Source organism: Eupeodes corollae, chromosome 1, assembly GCF_945859685.1.
Source record: "Eupeodes corollae chromosome 1, idEupCoro1.1, whole genome shotgun sequence".
Lineage (NCBI taxonomy): Eukaryota > Metazoa > Arthropoda > Insecta > Diptera > Syrphidae > Eupeodes > Eupeodes corollae.
Window position 1 is genome coordinate 223,459,003 of NC_079147.1, and position 24,319 is coordinate 223,483,321.

Below are 24,319 nucleotides of genomic sequence, written 5' to 3' on the forward strand. Positions count from 1 at the left end.
GTAAAACAAATCAAAAACTTGTTCAACATTATTGACCTTTTTGAGCTATAGGCTAAGCAAAAGCCAAAGCCAACCGCAAGCCAAGTCTTTTTTCAGAGCGCACCCGATCTATTATTGTCCAATGGCTTAAGCTAAGCTTAATTGGATGCTATGTCATTAATCATTCATCTCCATCATCATAACAACTTACTGAACTACTTCAGTTAGACCATAAGTTGTTGGCTTATAGCTTATAGCCTATCGTCTATCGCCTATCCTTCCGTCATCTGCAGCATATAAACCTTTAAGGAAAAATGTGTCTACCACAAGTATGTCCGATTTGAGTGTTGCACTAAATCGCCCACCGTCAACATCATATATTCATACACCATCGCTATCGTCTAGTTTTCAGACCTTGCAGTTGTTATGTTGTTGCTCTCGAATAAACAAAGTGAAAGTTTAATCATAATATCACCTAAAAATATGTATCTTTATGTTCCGCATGTTATGTATCTAGGACCAAACCTAAACCATAGCTAAAAGCCACAAGCCGCTCTAGCGCCTAATGATTTCAAATGGCTATGCGGATATACATATACGTAATCTTTTCCGAATAGTCCAGTTTTAATTGAAATGCGGGTTGGTAACGTGTTTAACGAATGTTTTCTCTACGCAACTTGAGCGATCTAAAAATCCAATGCGTCATTTATGTCATGCAATAAAATCAAATCCAAATAAGAAACAATTATTTATCTCGCATTACCTAAAATACGACTTTCCATTCCACTGTCAAAGGCGGTGGCGCGTCGCGTCGCGGTCGTCGTGTTGTCGTCGCCATGTCGCCGCATCGGCTAGTCATGGCGTGGCACATGCTCAGGTACCTGTACCTACTTTCAAATGAAAGTGAGAGTCCTCTCGCTTCTCTTTACCATCATCACCTATCACCTAGAAATGTTGCGGTCCAGTTTAGGTTTGAGGTGAGGCGGCTCCGAGGCTTCGGTATTGATTTCAGCTTAAAATGAAAGGACTTTCTATAAGAGTTAAGAGTGCGTTGCTCACTTCAATTACTCAGCATATACAACTTCAATGATGCGTTGCATTTCGTTAAGAGGTACATTAGAAACTTGTATTTTATAAAAATTGAATTACCTGACCGCTCGCTACTTACGATCTTCAATCAATAAGACTTTGAGAAAGGATATTTATTTTTAAACGTTAAAATAGATAAATATAATTTCATGGTGCTTATATGTTGACTTCAATTTACAGCGACAGAAAGAGTCATATTTAAATGAATGTTGCAGTAGATTATGTTACAGTCGGTTCTCTCGTAATGATAAATTCCTTATATTTTTAAAGGTTACCTCGGTGGGAGTGAAAATATGTTTGTTACCTCAGAAAATATATCTTGCTTCTAATCTTTTTCACTAAAAAACACCCTTTAGCCTTAAGTGTCTATATTGATTCTTTTGGTTCTTAGCTGTCATGAATAATGAAACGCACCATTTTTGTAAAGGTGTTTCTGAAAGTAGTTTAATATGTTTCTAGACTGCAAAAACACCCGTTTTTATTAATTTATTTCAAAAATCGCTCACAAGGTAGGACACGAGTCTTATAAAGTGTTTGAAAATAATTATAGAGAGAAATAAAAGACACTTCTCAATTCTTCTTATTTGTAAGGGCGATAATTTGTGATCTGGAATGTCGTGAATTTGTGTTATAATAGAATCGATTCCTTCGCTAGTTGAAACCTCTGATTTGATAGTGTTATGCCTTCATACCTAGCATGTACATTTTGCTTTAAGAGAAAAATACCTTGCGACGGTATTTCCAAAGCCTCCATTTCAAAATTATGGCAGAGATATCACGTTGTAACTTTAGTTCTATTTGTATCAATCTATTGGAAATCGTGTCACTTGTTGAATTAGTTGAAGTGTCGGAAATTACACGAAGATTTGCAGTTGGACTTTGTTTCCGTATAACTGGTGTAGAAGATTATATTCTTTGCATGAGGTGCCTTTTCTTTTGTTCGTGTCTTCAAAATTGATATTTATGTGATCTGTGTGCTGACTCTCATTATAATTCGAATATTTCTGCATCAATATCGAACTAGAGTCTGCAGTCTAGTTAAGTGTAGAAAAATTACTTCCTCGTTTTCTTCAAAATTGATGGATACATTAGTGTAGCCTTTGATAAGAATTCGAATAACGACTTTTCATTATTAACTGCGTTCGTATTCTGGTACTGGGCAGAGAGATGCAGTAAATTGATCTTAGTTTTTTCTCTCTGGTACTGGGGTTTAAGGGTATCCTCGTCTACAGTCTGAACTTTGTTAGGCTTTTTTTTGGATTGTGCATTAACTTTGAGACCATCTATGTTTGATTCTGTTGAACTGTGCGCAATTTTTAACCCTTCATTCTTCAAACCATATTTTAGTTTGGGAAGTTCTTCGAAATACTCTTCTAACATTTCGTAGTATAAATCTTCCACTTCTATACTGTTATATTTGAAGAGTTTTTTGGTATACATATTTTCAATTTCTTCAAACGAAATCTCCAAATTTTGTGTGTACCAACTGCTTCCAGTACTCGAAAGTCGCCGATTTTTTTTTTGTCTAAGGGATAATTATTGTCCTTTTAAATCGGTTTATATCAGGGTCCAGAGTTGCAGCGGCAATATTTTCTAAACCCATGTTGATTTTGTTTTAATCCAAAGAATATTTAAATATTTGCGATCGAGGTATCTTTGTTTTGGTCGCCAGGTTGACCTAGCTGTGCCTCGCGACTTGTTAAACTTGTTCACCAACGTAAGTGATTTTTATTCTTACAGCTGCACTTTTTCGATATCACTGAATTAATTTTAATGGGCCCATCCTTTTTTTCACAAACGTTGTTAAGCCACGTTTACGCTTATCAGTATTTATTTCTGACAACACAGTTTTAATTAATGATTATTTCGTTTCTTAGTCTCTTACCACTGGTGGGGGAAAACTTAAGAACAATCGAAAATCATTTTGTATTGCTTAGAATTTTCTAAGTCTTAATTTTATGTTGGCTGAGCTCAATCTCTGTGCTCAAAATACCAACCATGCTTTTTATTTTAGTTTGAAATTGAAAATACAAACTATTTTTTCTTGTTGGTTCAATTGCTAACTAGTAATCCGGCTCGAAGGACCAATGAAAATAATTATGGAGTTGAAATTAACATTCACAAGAATTGAGACGTGTCTTTTATTTCTCACCACAATTATTTTCAGTGTTACAAACCTTTACATTAATTTCTATTCTTTCCCAAACAGCACAATTGGTAGTATAAGGGCCTTTGCAAGTAGCAGTTTAATGTTTAGCGCGGAGATCGTTCATCCTAGTTCATTAAAGCTACGGCATCATTTTAAGCCCCAAGAGTTCGACTTGTCAGGAGCTGGCCATTATTAGCAAAAAGTTGAATTAAAGAATGTTTAGCACCTTGTGGTAACTCATTTATGTAAAGTGAGAAGAGGATTAGTCCAAGGATAGATCCCTGTGGCACTCCACTCAAAACATTGAGACATGTGGAAGAGTATCCATTGACTATAACGCATTGTTGCCTTTCGCTGAGATACGAAAAAACAAACTTACAGGATTCTAAGTAAAACCCAAAGTTAATTCGAAGCTTTGTACAAAGTATTGAGTTGTTAGCAGTATCAAAGACCTTTGAATAATCTAACAGTGTTAGCAAAGTAACATGATCACTGTTCATTGCCATTCTTATTCCATCTGTTATAAAAAGTAAGCGGATTTGTAGCTGCGCTTAGGTCGAAACAGTGCTTAACAGGTTTATTTTTCAAACAGATACGAAAGAAAGGGAAGAATGGAAATCGGCCGAAATTCTATACCGGAACCTGTTTGCTTTTTGGGTCTAGGGATAATCTTAGCGTTCTTTCATTCTAAAGGAAACTCGGAAGTAGTCAATATTTTGTTAAATATGTTTGTTATAAAGCTCAGTATATATGGAAGCAGTAGTCTCAAGAACTTAGGGCCCATTTGGTCCAGGCCAGTAGCATTAGATTTAATCGATATTATTGCCTCTACAATGTCTTCCTCTTGTTTTCTTATAAAACTCAGTGAGCTTTTGATAGCAGTTGGTTCCTCCTCAGTAAGGAAATGAACAGGAGAAGCAACGGGCATGGACTTAAACTTTTTGTTGAGAGCATCACAATCGTCGTCACCAACAGGCTTTTTAGATTGTTTGTCAATACCGATCACGCAGGTTTTTTCATTATTTCTTGCCAGAGGTTAAAGAACCAAGTTTATTATCATCATAACTGTATAGACCCTTTTAATTCTTATTACATGCAACAAATTTCAGCAATGAATATTCTTCTATAACCTTTAAAAAAAATTCACAACATATTTAAGCAAAGAGAGGTTTTACTGTAAACCTTGTTTTGGAATCATCATAGGCTTTCGTAGCTAAATTAATGGACCACCAGTGTACAAAGGTTGTAGATTATCACTTTTGTTGTGATTATGTGATATGTTTCTCTAAAATGATTGATGTTATTCATTCACACGAATCCGTTAATGAATTGTTCATCTTTTGATTTAACCACAACGAAGTTGAATGAAGTTGAGTGCGCATATTTGTTGAGGTATTTTGAATTTGTTGTTAACAACTTTAAGTCTTGTGGTGTATATAAATTGATAGTTGAGTGGTGATTTTGCTCCATGGAAACATAAGCTGGCTTGTCGTATTCAAATTAATGCGTGTAAAGTAGATAAATGATACCAAACCAAGGACTTTCACAGAATTGAGAGAAGTATTGCATATGTGAAGCTTGTTTTGAGAATGAATTATTATTAGACATAATAGTCGAGAAACAAAGAAGCCTATTCATGAACATGCAGATCATCAGAATAGTGCTAACTTTTTTCCAGTAAAACAGTGAAAATCAAAAAGCACGATAGTGTGCTTTAAAATTTGAGGATTATTTCCCATATTTCAAGCTTCAGCAAACATTAAGCAAACAGCACACTTCAATAATGGATAAAATCTGGTTTCAGGTGAAAAGTATTGAAGTTATAAAATGGCCACACTAGTCTTATGCTCTGATTTGAAAAACGTGCCGAATCTGTTGAAGATTCTATACCGAAAAGACAATCTCAAAAAAGTGCATAAAACCACGTGATTTGTTGCCCCAATCAATACAAATTACAATAAAAGACCTGATGTTGTATCTTTTTTCATATATATCAAAAATTTGAGTACAAAATATTTAACATTTAACCTTTACTACAATATGATTTTCCTTAAAAGTTGCTTTAGTTTTGGACGCACAAAAGACGATATAAGGTACGGAGTCGAAGTGTATACAAAGACAAATATGAGGCTGTTAAATAAGGGGCGTGATAACCGCCTACTTCATAGAATAGTAAAGTTTATATTAAATACTTCTGATTCTTGCAAAATAGAACAATTTAGTTGATTGAAAATGGTTGATTTTTACTTAAAGATGGAATTTAAAAAATGAGATTACACACTCAGGGGCGTAGTAGCTACCTCCATTTTATAAATATGTTATCATTTACAAGTAACACTTCCGATTCTTATCTTATTGTCTTATTCTTAAGAAATTCAGTACAGTAAAAAAGATCATTAAGTGATAAAAGACAAACAATTATTTAACGAAGAAAAGAACACTGGTTTTGAAAGCTCAAACACGTTTAATGTTCTAAGTCCCCTTTAAACATCTTCAGTTTGTTTTATAACTTAACAATGAATTTTCTTACAAACGATCAACGCTTGTAAATAGTTAAATTTTATTGACGAAATTTGCACTCTGTTCAGAAATTTCGTAGCCCGCTCCTTCCATTTTATGGTCAGTTTATTCGCCGGTTATTCGGGCTATTTTGACTTAATTTCGCATTAAATTTACATTGCTAGACATAAAACCACTAACAACCTCACCTAAAGTCCGAACTTAGGTGATTAGTTTATCAATATACAATTCAAAATTGCAATCAATAAAAAGAGAGAACAAATTGCAGGAAAAATTAATGTCGGCAAAACAAAAGTGATCAGCCCCGGAACATCTACAATAATTATTTCCTCGCAACCGGTGGAAAAAGTGGAGAGTTCTCAATACCTTCCAAGTAACGGCTGAACCGAACAAGACGTCATCTACCGCATCGGCAAAGCAAAAGCGGCGTTCGGTATGGCTGTCGAAAATTTGGAGGAATTACTCTTATCAGCTTAAGAACAAAGCTACGACTGTTTCGCACAAATGTCGAATCTGTGCTTCTTTATGAGTTCAGCACTTGGAAGGTTACTTTGTAAATAGATGTAACGTAACATCCTAATGATTTTGTGGTCAAGCCGTATATCAAATGAATCAAGAACCCATAGACTCTATAATACGAAGGTGTAAGTGCCAATGGATTCGAAAAGGTAACGACTGCATTGCTAAGAATTGCAGTGGAATCTGCTCTCACAAGAAGGAATAAGAGCTGTACGACCGAGAAGCACATGGCGCGGGACAGTCAAAGCGGAATCAGCGGCACTATGCAAGAGTTAGAGGGAGCTGAAACAGATCTCCGGAAACCGTACACGATGGCGCGTAGGAGTAGTAGAGGCCCTGTGCCGCTTTAGGGGTTCCCAACGGACTTAACAGGTCTGAGTAAAATAAGGAAATTACAGCAAGGCTGTCGTCGGCTCTATTAATGAAATAAATTAGTTAAATAGTTATTTTTAGGACTTTCTATAACTTTCAAAATATTCCTTTTGTTTGGTTCTTTCAGTAGATCCACGAGACAACAGTTGATAGTTAGCGCTTGGAGTTGTGTCCAGAAGATGCACGGGCTTATAATATGAGTTACATTAATGGGATTTATGCAATTCTCACAGGAAGGTTCTTTTTTGAGTACGTGTTGGTAGGTAAGTGTGGTATGGTCAAGGCGTAGTCGAATAAAAGTTCTGAGGTCAGTTTTTACGATGTCGTTGGATATTTAGGCTGATTTTTTAAGCGGTTAATAGAACTGTTTTGGTGTTTATAGTGTTCTCAGTTGAGTAAAGAATTGTTGTGACACTCCAGATTGGTGTGTCTCTTTAAGTCAATATGAGAGAAAGAGTTGAAAGTAAAGGTGGGGGCTTTAAGTGTTGCGTTTTCGGCTGCTTCATCTAGTGCATTGCCTTTTATTCCTAGATGTCCCAGTCCAAATCAGCTTGATTGTTGTCTTAACTTTTATTTGGTTAAGACAACAATCAAGCTGTGGTATTTGAGTTATTTCTTGGATTAACAAAACCTTGGGTACTGACAGTCTATCTGAGCATATGACCCATTTCTCTTTATTTAGATTACATTTCGCCTTTGAGGCTTCGAAGATAGCTAATGCTTTAGTTGTGTAGATGGAGGCAATGTTTGGTAGGATGCTTTGCGAGACGATTAAACAAGCAGTATTCCTCTCCGTTTTAGATCCGTCTGTGTACATAAAATTCCAACCTTTTTTTTTAGGCTTTTGTTACTCTAGAGCCTTCTGTGTACATACAGTTTCAACCTCTATTTTAGGCTTTTGATACTCCACTAAGTGGAAAAAGAATTTATGTGTAAAGCCTCTCAAAATACCAGCACCTTCAAGAATTGAAGCCAAACGTTGGGCGAAGATCTACTTTTTTTACCGACAAATTGTATTCTGATTGAATGGTAATGTTAACAAACGAGACGCCCGTGTTTGGAGTAATGATAAGCTAGGAGTATTGTAAGACCTATCAATGACTCCAGAAAAAGTCAAAGTTTGCTGGGGATTAGACGATCATAAAAAAAAACGTTTTTTTGCGTAAAAAAAACAGCTTGACTTGCTCTTAAAATATCACTCTTTAGGTTTTAAAGAAAAAGCTAAAAAAGAAGCTGGAATGCGACCCACACTGAAAACTTCCCATTGTGGATTTGTCTTTCTTAAAACTTTGTAGGTTTTCGTGTTGGGTTAAAAAATTTTTTAAAATTACCAACAATATTTTTCATATAAAGAAGTTTGAAAATCAAATTTTGTTTAATTGATTTTTAGTCGAAAACAGATTTTTACCAATTTTAGTAGCAATCTTAAATTTTTACAAATTGGATGAATAAAATTAGTTTGAGAGATATCAAGAACCGAATATCAGTTTTTACCAAAATTGATTACAATTTCTTGTAGATTTTATTTTTATGAAAAAACGGACTGTTGGATTTTTATAAAAAAAACTACTGAATATCGAAAACAAGATTTTCTGTGAAATGAAAAAAAGTTTAAAGACAATACTTTTAATTTTTGAAAAGCTATTTGAGTCAAAAGTAAATTTTTACCAAGTTTTAGTATTAGGTTTTTGTTTTTTGTAAAAAAATTGTTAATTAGATTTTTTCCAAAATTGTACTGAATGTTGACAACAATATATTTAAAAAGATGAAAGTAGTTAAAGTCCAATTTCTCAAAGTCTTGAAAAGATATTTGGGTCCAAAATCAATTTTTACCAACTTTTAATAATGTTTTTATTTTTTGTAAAAAAAACTTTCCATTCGTTTTTTCTCAAATTTTTTCGGGATGTTGAAAACAATATTTTCGTTAAGATAAAATTAGTTTAAAGCCAATATCTCAAAGTTTTGAAAAAAAATTTGAGTTGAAAATCATTTTTTACCAATTGTTGTTAAATTTTTTTTAACGTTTTTAGGTCTTTTGGAAGATAACTGTCATTTCGATTTTTATCAAAATTTAACCGAATGTTGAAACAAATATTTCTTCTTATATAACAGAAAAACAAAATCAACCGTTTTTTGTGTTGCATGACATTGTTTTACCGTTGTTTACTAATTTGGGTGCGCTGATTTCAAATCTACTCTCAGATTTTTTGTAAGAGCTCTCGTTAGTAAGATACGGCTACCGTTAAGTAGTCGATAGTTTCTATTTATAGCGGTGTAACTTAAGTCGTTCCTTTAAAAATTTCATTATATCTTCCTCAAGATGGACGTATTTAAATAACCCTGATTGTTGATATTGGAGGATATGGTCCTAAAATTGTATTTAAATGTGTCGGACTTTGTGAAAAAGGCATACTTCGACTACTTTGGGTTTCCGTTGCCATCAAATGCTAAACCTTAGATACCAAGTCTGGTACGTTAAAGTTGTGTTGAATCTTTGCGACCGTGGGCAAACAAAAAAAGACCCACTTTTAAGTACAAAGCTCCTATGATTTGGCGTAAACCATCCAACTATCCAGCTCTAAGTAAGACCAGTCTTGAGTATTAGTGATACATCAACCCCACATCAACCATGTACATCTTCGGAAAATTCAGACCAGTCAGTGCAGCGAACAAAGCGAAAACGACGGCAATGGAAGCAACAGTGATTTCGATTGCTACGGTAGTCCCCGACCACTAAATCAAGATGATCTAAATGAGTTGAGCAGGGACCTTGGACTGTCTAAAACGGCATCAGAAATTTAAGCTTCCCGATTGCAAATAAAACTGGGGTTGATAAAACAGTTCGTAAAAGCTCTAAACAAAGATGGCGAATGTTTCAACTGCATTGTAAAAGTGTTTCCAAAATTGAGTAGTGAGAAAATCAAGAGTGGTATTTTCGATAACCAACAAATTAGGAAGTTGATAGATGATGCAAATTTCATCAACCATACGACAGCTGTCGAGAAATGTGCATGGGAAGAGTTTGTTTGGGTAGTGAGGAAGTTTTTGGGTAATAAGAAGTCTGACGACGAGCGGCTGCTATGAGTATCAAGCTTCACTACCTTCACATCCATCTAGACCATTTTCCTAAAAATCTCGGCGACCTAAGCGAATAACAGGGAAAGCGCTTTCACCACGATATTCGCACTATGGAGGAAAGGTATCAGGGGTACTGGAATGAACATATAATGGCTGATTATTGTTGAAGCATTCAAAATAGTTCTCCTAATACATTTCACTCAAGAAAATCCAAAAAACGAACATTTTATTCGGTAAAAATATGTTTAGTAAATTTCTTAAACTTAAATTATGTGCATTTTCAATGAAAAATCCTGTCCCTTCATAACTCCAAAACTAAAGCTGCCACATAAAAACAGCATATATTTTTGAAATCAGCGTGGAAAAACTATTCAGATTCATTTAAGAACTTTCATGTAACAAACATGCTGTTTTTCAGTGTAAAATAAGTTTGAAGCCATAATATCAAGTATTTGAAAAGATATTTGACTCGAAATTCAATTTTTACCAACTTTGATCAATGTTTTTTTTATGTTTTTATTTTTTATAAAAAAACTGTCAATTTGATTTTTCTCAAAATTTTACCACATTTTAAAAACGTTATTTTCGTTGCACAAAATTGTTTTAGAGATGAAATCATTTTTAATTCGTAAAATTTTCGAGGTGAAACATTTTTTTTTCTTCAGTTTTTTCGATGTATAAAAAAAACCATTAGTTGATTTTTTTCCAAAAATATACTGGTTTGGTATCACGTTTCAATATATAACATTAAATTTAATTAAAGGCTCTAGCATCATTAATTCGTGAGATATTTATTACACTTCAGAATTTTCAGAAAGTAGTAAGCTTATAGCAAGCGTCAAACTACGATCAGAGGCTCATCATAAGTGCATGTGTTAGTTGTTAGTAAAAAATAATACAAATATAGCCTTACACACGCACAAAATACAAAACAAAATTAGCATTTAACTATTACAGAACAAAAAATTACGATAGTGGAGCACTGGTTCTGAACAATGATTTTAATCCCACCTTATTTAAATTTAAATCTATCGATGAACAGTTTAAGTTATATAAAATGCTCATTCGACTTAAAGCTTCATTCTTGCCATAGTTAGTTCTATGGAAGTCAATATGTATGTATAAAATCAAATGTGCGCAGGTGATGAGTTCCGCCCCGGTAATTCAAATGTACACAAGATAGCAAATAAGGTCCATCAATTTCACCATTAATGAGTTGATGAAAAAATACTAAGTTATTATTAACACGCCTTTGATGGAGAGATTGCATTAGAAGAAGTAGAATACGATGTTCATAGTGAGGCAGATCATAGGGATCTTCCCAAGGAAGACCTTTTAGGGCAAAGCGAATGAAATTATGTTGAATTGATTCAATACGTTTTCTATGAATTTCGTAATAGGGGGTCCATACCTGCGAAGCATATTCAAGATGAGGACGAACATGGCAATTATACAAAGAAAGGGTAACATAGAGGGATCATTGAACTCCTTTGCCCAGCGTTTTATAAAACCAAGCATAAAACTTGTCTCATTAACAATAAAATTAATTTGATGTGTAAACTCTAAGTTTGAACAGAAATGTACACCTAAATCTTTAAATGTGGAGACACGACAGAGTTTTTGCTGTGATATACAGTAGTCAAATATGTTACTGATTAGTTTTTTAGTGAAAGTTATAGTCTGGCATTTTAAAGGTTTTAGTAAAAGGCTATTTTTCCCACACCAAAATGTGAAACTATCAATGTCGGCTTGTAAAAGAATACGATCATGGTTGGACTTTATTATTTTAAAAATCTTCATATTGTCAGCAAAAATGAGAAGTCCACTTGAGCGTAGACATGACGATACATCGTTAATAGACAGGATGAACAGAAAAGTGCCAAGATGGCTTCCCTGTGGAACACCAGATTGAGCAACAAAAGGTTCAGAATGACAATTTCTAAATTTTACCTCGTAGGATCTGTTTTCAAGGTATGACTTAATCCAAGCTAAGAAAAATGGTGGAAAACCAAGAGCCTTTATTTTAAATGATATAATTCCGTGGCTTAGTTGGTCAAAAGCTTTAGAAAAGTCAGTGTATACACAGTCAACTTCATAACCTTGTTCTAAAGCGTTTGAACATATGTATGAGAATGTGAGGAGATTAGTAAAGGTTGATCTTTTTTTCACAAAACCATCTTGCTGTTCGCAAATGATATTTTTACTAAAATATGCTACGCTTTCACAAACAACTTGTTCAAACAATTTAGGAATGCAAGAAAGCTTTGCAATGGGCCTGTAGTTACATATATCTGACTTGTTACCTTTCTTGAAAATTGGTGTAAGAAACTCTGTAGCACAGGTATGCGACTACAGCTAGTAGAAAAAATGTGAAGATCATGAAAATATACTTCATCAACTTCTTGAGGGCTATTAACAAATGACTTACGGAAATTCGTTGCGAAAGCGTTGCAGATATCAAAATTTTTATCTAACGAAAGGTTCTTGTAAGTGAAGTTAACTGCAAAGCCATCTGATTTTTTCTTTGAGTTTATAAAATTCCAACATTTTTTAGGATTCTCTTTTAAAGAGGTGGCCATATCATTACATAACAAGCATATAAAAAATTAGAAAGAGACTTAAATTGGTTAAAGAGTTCAACATAAAAAGAGAATTTGACTGGAGACAGAGTTTTGAGATACGTTTTCCATGCCTTATTTCTTTTGTTACGCAGTAAACGCAATTCTCTCGTGTACCAAGGATAGCTAAATTTTGTATTTCTTGATTTCTTTATCGGTACATTTTTTCAAAACAATAATTAAGGATCCTATAAAAAGTTGAAACTGCTTCGTCAATGTTAGAAAATGCTAGTGTATCAGCAATTCCAGAAATGGTTAAATCTTCAGACAACTGCTGGAAATTGGCTCTTCTGAAATCAAAATTATATAAGCAATCAAAGGAATTACTGTGATCAGTAAGTTGATTACTTAAGTGAAAAAAAAATGTCCAAAGGGGGATGATATTTGTCAATATTAGTAATTCCTGATATAGATTCTAGAACAAGAGTACTAATAGCGTCAGAAGAAAAGACTAAATCGAGAATTTGATTTTTTGAGTTATTAATACAGCTTGTTTGCTGTAAGTCCGTAAGAAGGACTTTATCGAGAAGAGATAGTTCCATTTGTGAAGAAGAAGGAAATGCTTCAAGGCAGGATTCGTCTTCGGATAGAATCCAGTCAATGTGTGGTAAATTAAAATCACTTAAAAGTAAGATATTGGTGTCAGAGCTGGACAAATTTATAAGATAGTCTAATGCCAAGGAGAGATCGTTATAAACAGACTTCAAACTTTTTGGAGGAATGTAAACGTTTAAAATGAAAAAAGTCTTAGTCTGTACCATTATTTTTACACATACCAGTTCAATAGATAATACAACTGGAAAAGATACAGAAGAAGAGAAATATGTATTTTTTACCGCTATGAGAACACCTCCACCTAAATCCTTTGCATTACCAACATGACGATCGTTTCTGTAAGCTTCGAACTCTTGACTAAATAGTTCTGTGTCGGAAAAGCTTGAATTAAGCCACGTTTCTGTCAAAACGAATGCGTCGTGTGGAAATGATTGGGAGTTAAGAAAAATGTCAGTAGTCTTTTGGTAGAAGAGCGCAAGCCTGTTAAGTTTTTTGATTTTTTTTTTCAAAGAATCACCCTGTTTTTGACTTTGAGTAAATTCTTTGACTAAAGTCTCCGCGGGCCATATATTTGGATTGCAAATAGGGTTAACCAAAATGTTCAACTTTTTTTAAACTGCTATGGTAAAAAACCACTCACGCAATTTTCTTGAGAGCCCTTTCTGCATCTTTTTGCGTTATTATCTGTGTACCAAAATGTATTTGAAGTCGATACCTCTTTTGGTTCTTGAGCTATAGACGACGAAAAAACGTTGAAAACGTACGAACGTATGTACGTACACACTTGAAACTTCGAAAAATGTCAAAATTTTCAATTCGAAGTTAAAAATAGTAAAAATTTATTCAAAGAAACTTTATTCATACTTAATAATTGTTCATCAGGTAAATAAATCTTTGTACATGTGGCGGAATGGTTAGTACTTGTGCCACCTTATGGTTTTTACCTTGCGAGAAATTGACAAATCCTCCAAGAGTAATTGTCATGAAGAGTGCTCGCTGAAACTAGTCGTTCGATTATGTCATACAAACTGTTTCACTGTGTAATGGTTGAGAGTTGGAAGTCACTAGGTGCTACTTTCCTACGAGCTTTTTCGTCAATTCAATTTGATTTTAAATAAGGAGCTGTATACAAAAAAAAAAACTGAGAAAGAAGTCTACAGCGAAAAGTAATAAGTTCTAAAAATATTCCAATTTCGTAAAATACCAGATTTTAATATCAATTTATTTGCTGGCCATTTAGCTCATATATTTTTCAAATTTATTGATCTTCAATATTAAAATGAATCCTGGAATCCTGAATGTTGGAAAAGCCTGTATTTTGACTTAAATCAAAGGCCACGGATCAGCACGTAAAAACAAGTACCTGATGCCTGTAGTATGCAAATAAACTCAACTTCTGAAGCCTATGTTTTAAGGAACTTATTATGCTTATTTTTTCAAACATTTTCCCACTTAAAACAAAGATACAGAAAATCATGAAAATTTCTTCATTCATATTTTGAAGATGTTTTATCTTGATTTAAATCTCACATTTTTCTATATTTTAATTAATTTAAAAGCAAAAAAAATCAAGATTTACATCAAAAAATACTTGTGAACTTTTGTTTACATTTAATAAACAAAATACTAACCTCTCTCTTTGGTCTTTAGGTACAGTTAAAGAAATAGTCTTTTTCTTTAAACTCTCACACAAATGCCTATTTAAAGTGATTGATTGATGCTTCGCAAATGCCTTTCTCAAAAACTTAAAATTAGAAATAATAAAACAAAAACAACTCCCACTGTAAAATAATAAAAAAAACATAATTTTATTGGATTTAAATCATCCATGTAAATTAGGTCAGCAAAAGAATAGAAACATTAGATGCGCATTTTATTCAAAAAAAAAAAAAAAATACGCCACTCACTAAACACGTAATGTAATATTTGAAAGTTTATTTATTATACCTATAAAGCTATCAAAAGATATCACTTAGCGTGATACCTTCTATTTTTGGAATCATAAATTCGTAGTGGTTAACAATTCACTTAGCACCTTGTTCCGTATTATTTAATATATTTATGTATGTTTCCGATTATATCTGCAAAACTAACTTTTTTTTCTTCTGCTCGTATACCTACGGATATAATATATGATCCCTTTTCCCTTGAAGCTTTTATGCTGACCCACATTAAAAAAGCGCAAAAAATCAAAGAGGCATACGTATACTATAATTAAATTATAAATTTTAATAGAAAGGAAAAATTAATCTCTAATTAGCCCCTCAAACCAAAAAGCACATATATCATCTATCATCTCCATCTCATCATCTCCATCAAGAAGGCGACAAACTTATTTATGTAGGCAGAGCAGAAGCTAAAAAACCCATGATGCGGATATTTTTAAAAAGAAAATTGTGCGAATATTCATAGACCCTGCCATTGTGTTCCAGTTCCAGAAAGATTGGGTTTCCTCTTGGTTCGTAGTCGAAAATGGAAATTTATACACAAAACGAAAATAAAATTCATGAAGAATAAATTTACCATTCTTTTCGATGGAAAGATCATGGAAAATACACCACCAACAAAAAGTGAATGTACGCATCTGCGAGGAATTACCTAGACTTTGGGAACTTCAAAACCAGCCACAGCCATGTTCAAACCGGCAGGTTGGAAGATTTGCTAATCGAAAAGAAAAAAATTATTCCAAATCGCGCGCCAGATTGTAAATTAGTTGAATTAACTTTGACAAAAACGATGGTGACCCGACTGTAAATACAGAGGGACAAAATTGTCCTTATACTGACAGGAATTCCAAATAAAAGTTTTGTGGAAATATTTGACAACTTTGATTAACTAAGAAATTTAAAAATTGGTTTTCCACAAATAATTAGGCTTGTCTTACAAATTTCATTTGGTTATGTAAGCGGATTTCATTGGTTTTTCAATATGATCTTTTTCTAATTATGCCACCTAACCTGTCCCACTGTGAAAGGCTACAGAAACATTATACTATTACTTAACCCCTCACTGCGCTTTTACATGAAAATGAAAAGTCAATGGCAGTAGGTACGCGATGGTCAGAAGAAAATCTAAGAAGACAAAAAAATTCGATTAAATCATCGCATCATCATCGGGGGGATAGAGACTACTCCGAACGGCTTACTACAGCGGCGGCGCGGTCAGCGATACAGATGTTGAGATATTAATTATTGCCTTCAGGTGCAAAGCTGTGTTGTGTGTTTGTTGAGCTTGGAGTATTAGAATGTTATTTTATACTATGGCCTTTTTCTAAGATTTAATATTTGGTAACTCGAAGTATAATGATGATGATCATATAGCATTCCAGTTTTCTGTCATAATGTGTTGATTTGGTATAGAAGACTTACATTAAAATACATTATTCGGTATACCGTTATCGAAGTTCTCTTGTTAGATACAATTATAAGGTGATAAAGATTTTATTATTTTGGATGATGGTTTTTTTTTTATAAAGAGGAAAGGAAGAAGAAGAAGCTTTAATGGCATAATTTTTATATAAGTGTGTGTAGTTTGGCTAATGGTTACTTACTTACATAGTTGTTAAAAGTGGGCCAAGTGAGAGGCGTCAAAAAGAAGTGAAGGAGCTATATATTTGGTCTACGAGAGAGGTTTGATTTAATGGTATTATAGTAAATTTTATCGCTGAGCTCAATAACTTCCGGCGGCGTAATACTTCGATGGATAAAATATGTAATTTTCTCAAAGCCTATTATGGAAATGATATTGCAAAAGCTTCGAGTTTTTATTGGTGCCTAAATAAAAACTGAAAGCAAGGACTCTACTGTGCAAGAGCTACCGAAATAGCTCCATACATAATATTAGTCCTTTCGAAAAACTAAAGAGTGTTGGAAACATAAGTTCACTTAACATGAACTATTTATTCTAAAGGGTTTTCCACTTTGCGGTTTCAAAAGTATAGTGCTGTAATTCGACATCTGTCAAACTAAGTTTTTAAACATATTTTTTTTTTCAGTTAAAATTCTGACATTTAAGAAAATGGATTGATTAACCATTGCACAACGCATATAAATTGTTAAAACCTACTACTACTAAAATTGGTGATTCTGCCACAGTCATAAAAATCGTGCTTTAATAGGTTTATAAAATCGTCTAACTACGCAAGCAATTGCCAAAATTGTGAAGAAATTTTAAGAGACTGTATTAGGTACAGATATTGCAAGGCCACTGAAAATATCGCTGCTGTAAATGAAACTATTTCCGAAGACCCGAATATGTCGATTCCTCGTCGTTCTCAGGAATTAGGACTGTCTTACGGTACATTATTTGGGTCTGCACCTACATCCATATAAAGTCCATCGCTAACAATAACTGAAGGGAGCTGACCATTCACAACGTCGTAGATACTTCGAATGGGTGCTTGAACAAAGAGCGGTGGAAAGTGATTTTTTCTTCAGTGAAGAAGCACGTTTCTCCCTCAGTGTAAATTAACAAAATTGTGGTATTTGGTGTTCTGAGAATCCTCAAGTTATTTAAGAGGGGCCATAACATCCAAAAAAAGGTATTGTTGGTGCGCTCTTTGGTCCGGAGGTGTGAACGACTGTCACCAACAATCGGTCGATTCAAGAGAGCTGTACTTGAGGCCTTCACAGCGATTGAAGAACAGGCGAAACTAGTTGGTCAGCAAAGTGAATGAGGACAAAACAAAGTACATGTTATCAACAAACAAAGCAACATCTGTCCACTGCCTAGGACAAAACGTCACTGTTGGCAGCAGCAATTTTGAGGTAATAATTAATCCCACGACACCTTAGTGGAGATCCGAAGAAGAATAACCCTAGCGAACCGCTGCTGCTTCGGTTTGGCCAAACAAGTGGGTTCAAAACTCTTCACTCGAAAGATAAAGTGCCTGCTATACAAAACTTTGATTTTATCAGTCCTACTCTACGGCGCCGAGTGCTGGACGATAAGTAAAAAAGGGGAATTGATACTGGTCACTTTCGAAAGAAAAATTCTTCGACGGATTTTTGGTCTCGTATGCGACGATGGCGAATGGAGAAGAAGATGCAACCGAGAACTGTATGAGCTTCACCAAGATGTGGATGTAGTCCAAAAAGCCAAGAAAAGACGACTACATTGGCTCGGCCACATCGAGCGAATGGACGACAACGCTCCGACCGAACCTACGGTACAAGGACCAAGTGACTGCAAATGACAGAGCGCTTGGTCTCGATGACTGGAGAGTGCATGCGAGGGATCGTTCACGATGAAAGACTGCAGTATCTCAGGATTCATGGATTGTGAGCCGGATAAGTAAGTAAGTATTAAAGAATTCGACTTGGAGAATATGTGGTTTCAACAAGACGGTTCCACATGCCATAGAACCCGATCGAATATGGCTTTATACCAAGATCATGCAATTTGATACCGCTGGACTTTTTGTGGGCCTGCGCAAATACCCGGTTTTCGTAAATAAACCTTTAATTCTTGAGCTCTTAAAACCAATATTTGTCAAGTTATAGCTAATATATGTCAAAAAGTGGTCAAAAATTAATTTTTTGTCTTATTAATTTGTCCAGAAAAGTAAAGCTCCTGGAAATTGCATCAACAGAAATTACCATTGAAATGTTTTTTTGAAAAATCGTCAGGAAAAATAAGTCAAAAATGTTGGAAACTGTGGTAACCAACAAAAATTTGTCCGGCCTTTTAAAGATACAAAAAAATAACAGGAAATAAGAAAATTTAACAAATTAGTTTGTATTTCTCTAGGAAAACGACAGAATTTGTTATTAATAATTTTGTAGATCCAATTTTCAAAAACAATTTCCTGAAGTAATTTTCGGGACCCAATAATTATTGATAGAGAATCTAAGGTAAAAGTAATTCTTTCTATTTCTCCAAACAGCCTTACTTTGTTATCAATATTTGTATTTTGTTAGAAAATCTATCAAAATAATATCCGCAGTATGAATACTACCGATAAAAGTTAAAGTAGAATCTTACTACGGATAGGTTTTTGACATTTATACGAGTCTCGAATGGATCTTATATGTGATTTCGTTCTCAAATGTTGGTACGATTGATATTGCATTTGTATCTCGACGGCTGTGTTCGTTGAGTAGTTGTGCATTTGTAATCATGTGTTTTCCATTAGGGAAAAAAATCAGTCGTTACTGTTGATATTATTTAGTTTTGTTAATGAAAATTGACTAACTGGGCTTCTTTTGCAAGAGAAAAAAAAGAAAAGATAGTTAAGTTTTGCTATGTTTCCACCAAAGTCTTATCTTAGTTTAGATTAAATAATTTTGTTGGTGTTTCCACCGCGCAAGAAGATTTAAAAATGATACAATTTGACAGCACTTTCTAAAATGTAAATGGTGTTTCGATGTTTCTTATGAAGTTCAAGTGAGATAGTTTGATTCGTTGTTAAACAATGAAGAATTAAATAGTTCAGCACCATATAAGAATATGCTAAATTTCCATTGTAATTGTTAAATGAACTTTTTTTTATAGAATCTCAATTTCTGGATGTTTTCTTACAATTTCTTTTTAAAAATTGTCCATTTTATTAGTTTTAGTTAGTTTTTTTTTGCTGACTTTAACTTTTGATTTTCACAAAACTTTCTTTTAGTTATGTTTTTTTTTTAATTAAAATTTTGACAGGAGTTCTTTCAGTTGCACCAATTTTTAAATACAAAAATTTGGATACTTCCGATGGGTTATCTTGGCAATTTTCAACTATACTATTTATAGAATGCCAAAAAAACACGGGTATTATCAATATTAATTGATTTTAAAATTTAAAAATCTTTGATGTAGAACTTGACTTTATATCTTTAAAAAACAACCATCTTAAATCTGTGTTCATTTTATAAAAAGGTTTATTTAAAGATTTGAAAATATTGAAATATTCGGTGAAGTCGTTAAACCAAAAATTTAAAGTGGTGAAATCTGAATCCGATCAAGTTGTTTTCGCATCTCAAGAATTATTACAATCTCATTTTTTAGAATTAGGTTTAAAGGGCTTAAGTTAAAAAAAAAATGTATTTTAGGTATTATGGCCTTTTTTTACTCTTATTGTTTAATACTAACAACTTGAGTCTAGAACAAATGTAAAGTATTGTATTAATTAAGTCTTTAGACAATAAGACTGAAAATTCGTATTTGTATTGATATAAAGCCGTAAGTTCATTGAGTCTGAGCGACCAGTTTTGACTCAAGTCCTTTTTGCCTAATGTTGAAGCATTAATGCGAAAAATTTGGAAAGAAAAGTAGCAACAAATTACTAATATTATATTTTTTTTTCAAAGCCTGAAAATTCAGCTGTTTTTGTGCAATACTCGTATTTTAAAACAACTGAAAAATTGTTCCAAGAAGCCTTGTTTTTCTTTATTTAAAAACAAGACTAAAACATTCATCTAGAAAAAAGATAATGGACTTAAAAGACTTTTGAATCCCATGAAAACTAAAAAGTTAGCCGAATTTATGTCTTTCTAGCCTATTTCTAATCAATTAAGGAGTTTATTTTAGGAAGTGTAAATATAGCTTATAGCTTTTACCTGGAACTTCGTCCGCATAAGATAGTTTTTTGGATAGTAGTATAAAAAAACCTGAGCTGTAGTTTTGTGTACGTATGTATGTTTGAATTGTGCCGAGATGGGACGAGGCAATACTAAGCGTGATTGTCATAGGTTAGGTTAGGTTAATACATTTTAAGAAGAAGATAGGTTACTGGAATACATTTTTATATACGACGTTTTTTGTTTTTCCTTCCTTGGCCAGAACGTAAAGATTTCAAGGGGTTGAGACTCGTGAGCACTCTACATAAAATTGTCCATTGGAAAAATAGTTTTCTTCCAAATTTACACCTGCAATTTTCAGCGTTTGCCCCTGAGACTTATTTATTGTTATTCCAAATACTGCTTTCAAGAAAACGACACTCTTTTAAGCTAAAACGTTGAATCGGTTGGAATTTTGTACTTTTGCTATTCCAGTCATGATTATAGTTTTTATAATATTTCGTCCTAGGTGAGTAGTCTGTATCCGTGTCCCATTACATAACTTTAATGCATCAAGATTTCTCATTAACAGGACTGAAACACCAACCTTACATCTCAACTTATGAGAAGGCACTCGTGATAATTCCAAAGAATTAAGAAACTCTTTGGGGTATGATGTTACATGCTCCGTATCCATAACGTTGTCTACTGAGAGGTACTCGACGATATCTCTCATTACGTCCGACATAATTAGATATTTTTGTTTGGATAGTAGTATGAAAAAACCTGAGCTGTACTTTATTATACAAATCTTTGGTAAATTAGGAGTGAAAGCGATCAGATTCCCCGGACAGTAATTTTTCCCATTAGAATGCGTTATTTTCCCAAAGTCACAACTAACTCATGTCCTTTCTTAAATCTCAAACTATTTCCTTAGCAAATTTCATTTAAATCTGTTCTGTAGCTTAGCCGTAAAACCGATCGGCCCAACTGAATTTTTCGATGGGAATGCGCCGTTTTCCCTATGTCCTTTCTCAGGTATAAAAATATCTCCATACCAAATTTCATGCAAATTGGTTCAGGAGTTTAGGCGTGATTGAGTAACGGACAGACAAAGTTACCTTTACATTTATAATATTAAAGTAAAGATTTTAATATCTGATATTCAAAAATTATCACTTTATAAAGTGTTTTAAGACTTAAAGTGTTCCTATTCTTATTTATAATTAACCTTTTCTAAAACTAAGGACACAATTTTTGTTTGTATCCAAGCCGTTTATCCTTTTTGAAATATTAATATTTTTGAAAGTATATCAGCTAAACGGCTTTTCCAATTGAAAAAAGAAATTTAACATGCTTCTTCACCTGATTACTATTTAAAAGGTCTGAAAATATCTTCATGAAAAAGGAAATCCCAATAAATAAAATTCGTTATTCTCTTATATATTTTTAAAGTTTAAATTAGTTCATCAAAAACGACTTAACTTCTCAGCAAAGATTTAATGGCTGTGCTGAAAATAGTGAGTAAAATATTTGTACTTATGTTTCAGTCTAAAGACACTAACTGAAAACTTTTAAATGTTCTTTCTGAATGAAAGATTAAATGCAGACATGGAAGGCTTTATTTTATCATAAATATTAATCTTAATAACCACCATTCTATTTGTATTTGTATTTTAATTATATAACTTAATATATCGAACATAAAACAAAAGAGCTGAGTTACGAACTCGAATATAAAAATCAAAAGTTTTTTACAAACCATTTTATCGATATCCAATAATCCTCTTTTTTATAGTTTTATTTATATAATTCACTGAAGAAAATTAAGTAATATCCACCAACTAAGTAACTTAAGCCTCTCTTTCACTTTGAAAGAAAGATAAAAGTCAATCACTGCGCGCGTTTATTACTCGTAATATGTTCAAAAACACAATTTACCCGCCACACGATCTTTCAAAACAAAAAAAACACAACAAAATAAATAGAATCCGATTATCCTTGAAAGCAATTACTATGTCTCTCTTTCTTATTTTGTGATTTTGATATTTGAACGTGCCAAATTATCGTTTGAACGTTTCAACTTCAACTGCAACAGGAGGATGGTGGGGCCATTTATTTTATACCCACTTCCAAAGAAGACAGTCAGCTGAGCCAGCTAAGAGTTGAAGTAAAAGAAGAACTTCTTCTCACCACTTTGCCTTTTGCCACACAGCCATACACCATGCATACTCTGACTATGACTGTGACTGTGACTATGTGAGTTGAGATACGAGGTGTGTAAATAAGATGCTGTGGTGGGTTGAATGATGAAGTACTCTGCTTTCAATTAGATCGAAATCGTCGAAATCGAATTGATGGACAAGAAAGTTTGCCAAAATTAACACTAAGTGCAAAGTTGTTACGAGTGTTATGTATTTTGACTAAAATGTTGTCTTCATTTGCTACAAGGAATTTTCACATCAGTATTTATTTTAATCTTTTCACCAAAAATTTCTATTGTACGATTGATTAGTCAATGTGATGACGAACTCGAAGTGTTTGCACACGAGTAGCAATTTGTCATGTAAAATTGTTCCGAGTTCCGACTACGATGAGAGTTGTTATCGATTTACTAATTGCTTGGGTAAGTAAAACAGTGGCACTCGATGGTATTTTCGTTATTCCGTGCACCTGGAGAATGTGATTCAGAGGGTTTTGAGACGAGATTCGACAGAGTAGATAGCAATGTGGTATTACATGATCATCATGACGATGATGATGGTATCCACTTATCAGAGCAAGCTATTGTCTTTCAGTATGTCAAGATTCATTACTCCTGTGGTTCGTGATTTGAGAGAATGTTGTATGACAGGCATCAGGCACAGGCTAGACCGCATCAAATAAAGAGTTATCTGTGGGAAATATTTGATGGCTTTTTGATGCGAAATTAGATTTCGATGCGAGTAGGCGAGTTGTTCTGTGTACTAAGTTGATGAAGTTGTTGATTACCATGTATAAAGCTGTACAATAAATATATATAAACAGTAGGAATGTGATTGATGCTGTAAGAGGTGTGATGAGTGATGTAAATAAGGTTGCAAATTTATTTGCTTTGAGTCAAGTTATGCTCGTAGATCCAATTTCTATTTGATTATAGTTATATGTCAATTTGATTTTTCTCAAAATTTAACCAGATGTTAAAAACGTTATTTTTCGTTCCTTAAAAATTGTTTTGGATATAAAATCATTTTGTATTCGTAAAATTTTCGAGGTGATAAATAAACTTGTTTGGTATCGCGTTACAATATACTTACTAACTTACTTAAGGTGGCACTACAGTCCGGGACGGACCTGGGCCTCAACCAGCATGCATCTCCAGCCAGCTTGGTTCCTAGATAGCTGTCTCCAGTTTCACACTCCAAGTTGGTTGTGGTCTTCACCCACCTAAATGCGCCACCTGAGTCGCGGTCTTCCTCTATATTCCGGGCTGGAGCGTTGATGTCTCTCTGCATGACCCAGCCATCTAAGCCGTTGGACTTTTATTCTGCTTACTAGGTCAGAGTCGCTGTACAGCCCGTACAGCTCGTTGTTATATCTTCTCCTCCATTCTCCATTTATCTTCCCAGGCAGTACTTTGAAATATTAAAATCGTACCTCTCAGACCGATTTTTCAGAGTAAGGTACGATCAAGAATACTCGGAATTGAAGAAAATAGAAGCCGGTGTACCACAAGGAAGTGTCCTAGGACCTACCCTTTTTTTACTATACACAATGGATATTCCAGTTGGTAATCACACCATAATGGCTACTTTTGCAGATGATAACGCAATTTTGGTACCCGACAAATGTGTCTCTAAGGCAGCAGTAAAACTGATATTTTGGACCGAAAAATGGCGTATCAAACTCAATGAAATAAAATCTTCACCTGTAAACTTTACAAATTAAAATATAAACAATATTCCAATATTCATTAATAATCA

General features: G+C 33.7%; 1 protein-coding gene across 1 annotated transcript in view; it reads right to left on the minus strand.

Annotated features, from left to right (window-relative positions):
• Positions 1-22,435, minus strand: part of LOC129940098 (RNA-binding protein 33) — a 42,493-nt gene extending 20,058 nt beyond the window's left edge. Inside the window, exon 1 of the mRNA XM_056048337.1 lies at positions 22,120-22,435. Within this exon, the coding sequence (XP_055904312.1) occupies positions 22,120-22,122 (3 nt within the window). The 5' untranslated portion in view covers positions 22,123-22,435. The remainder of the gene's footprint in view (positions 1-22,119) is intronic.
• Positions 22,436-24,319: the final 1,884 nt, after the last annotated feature.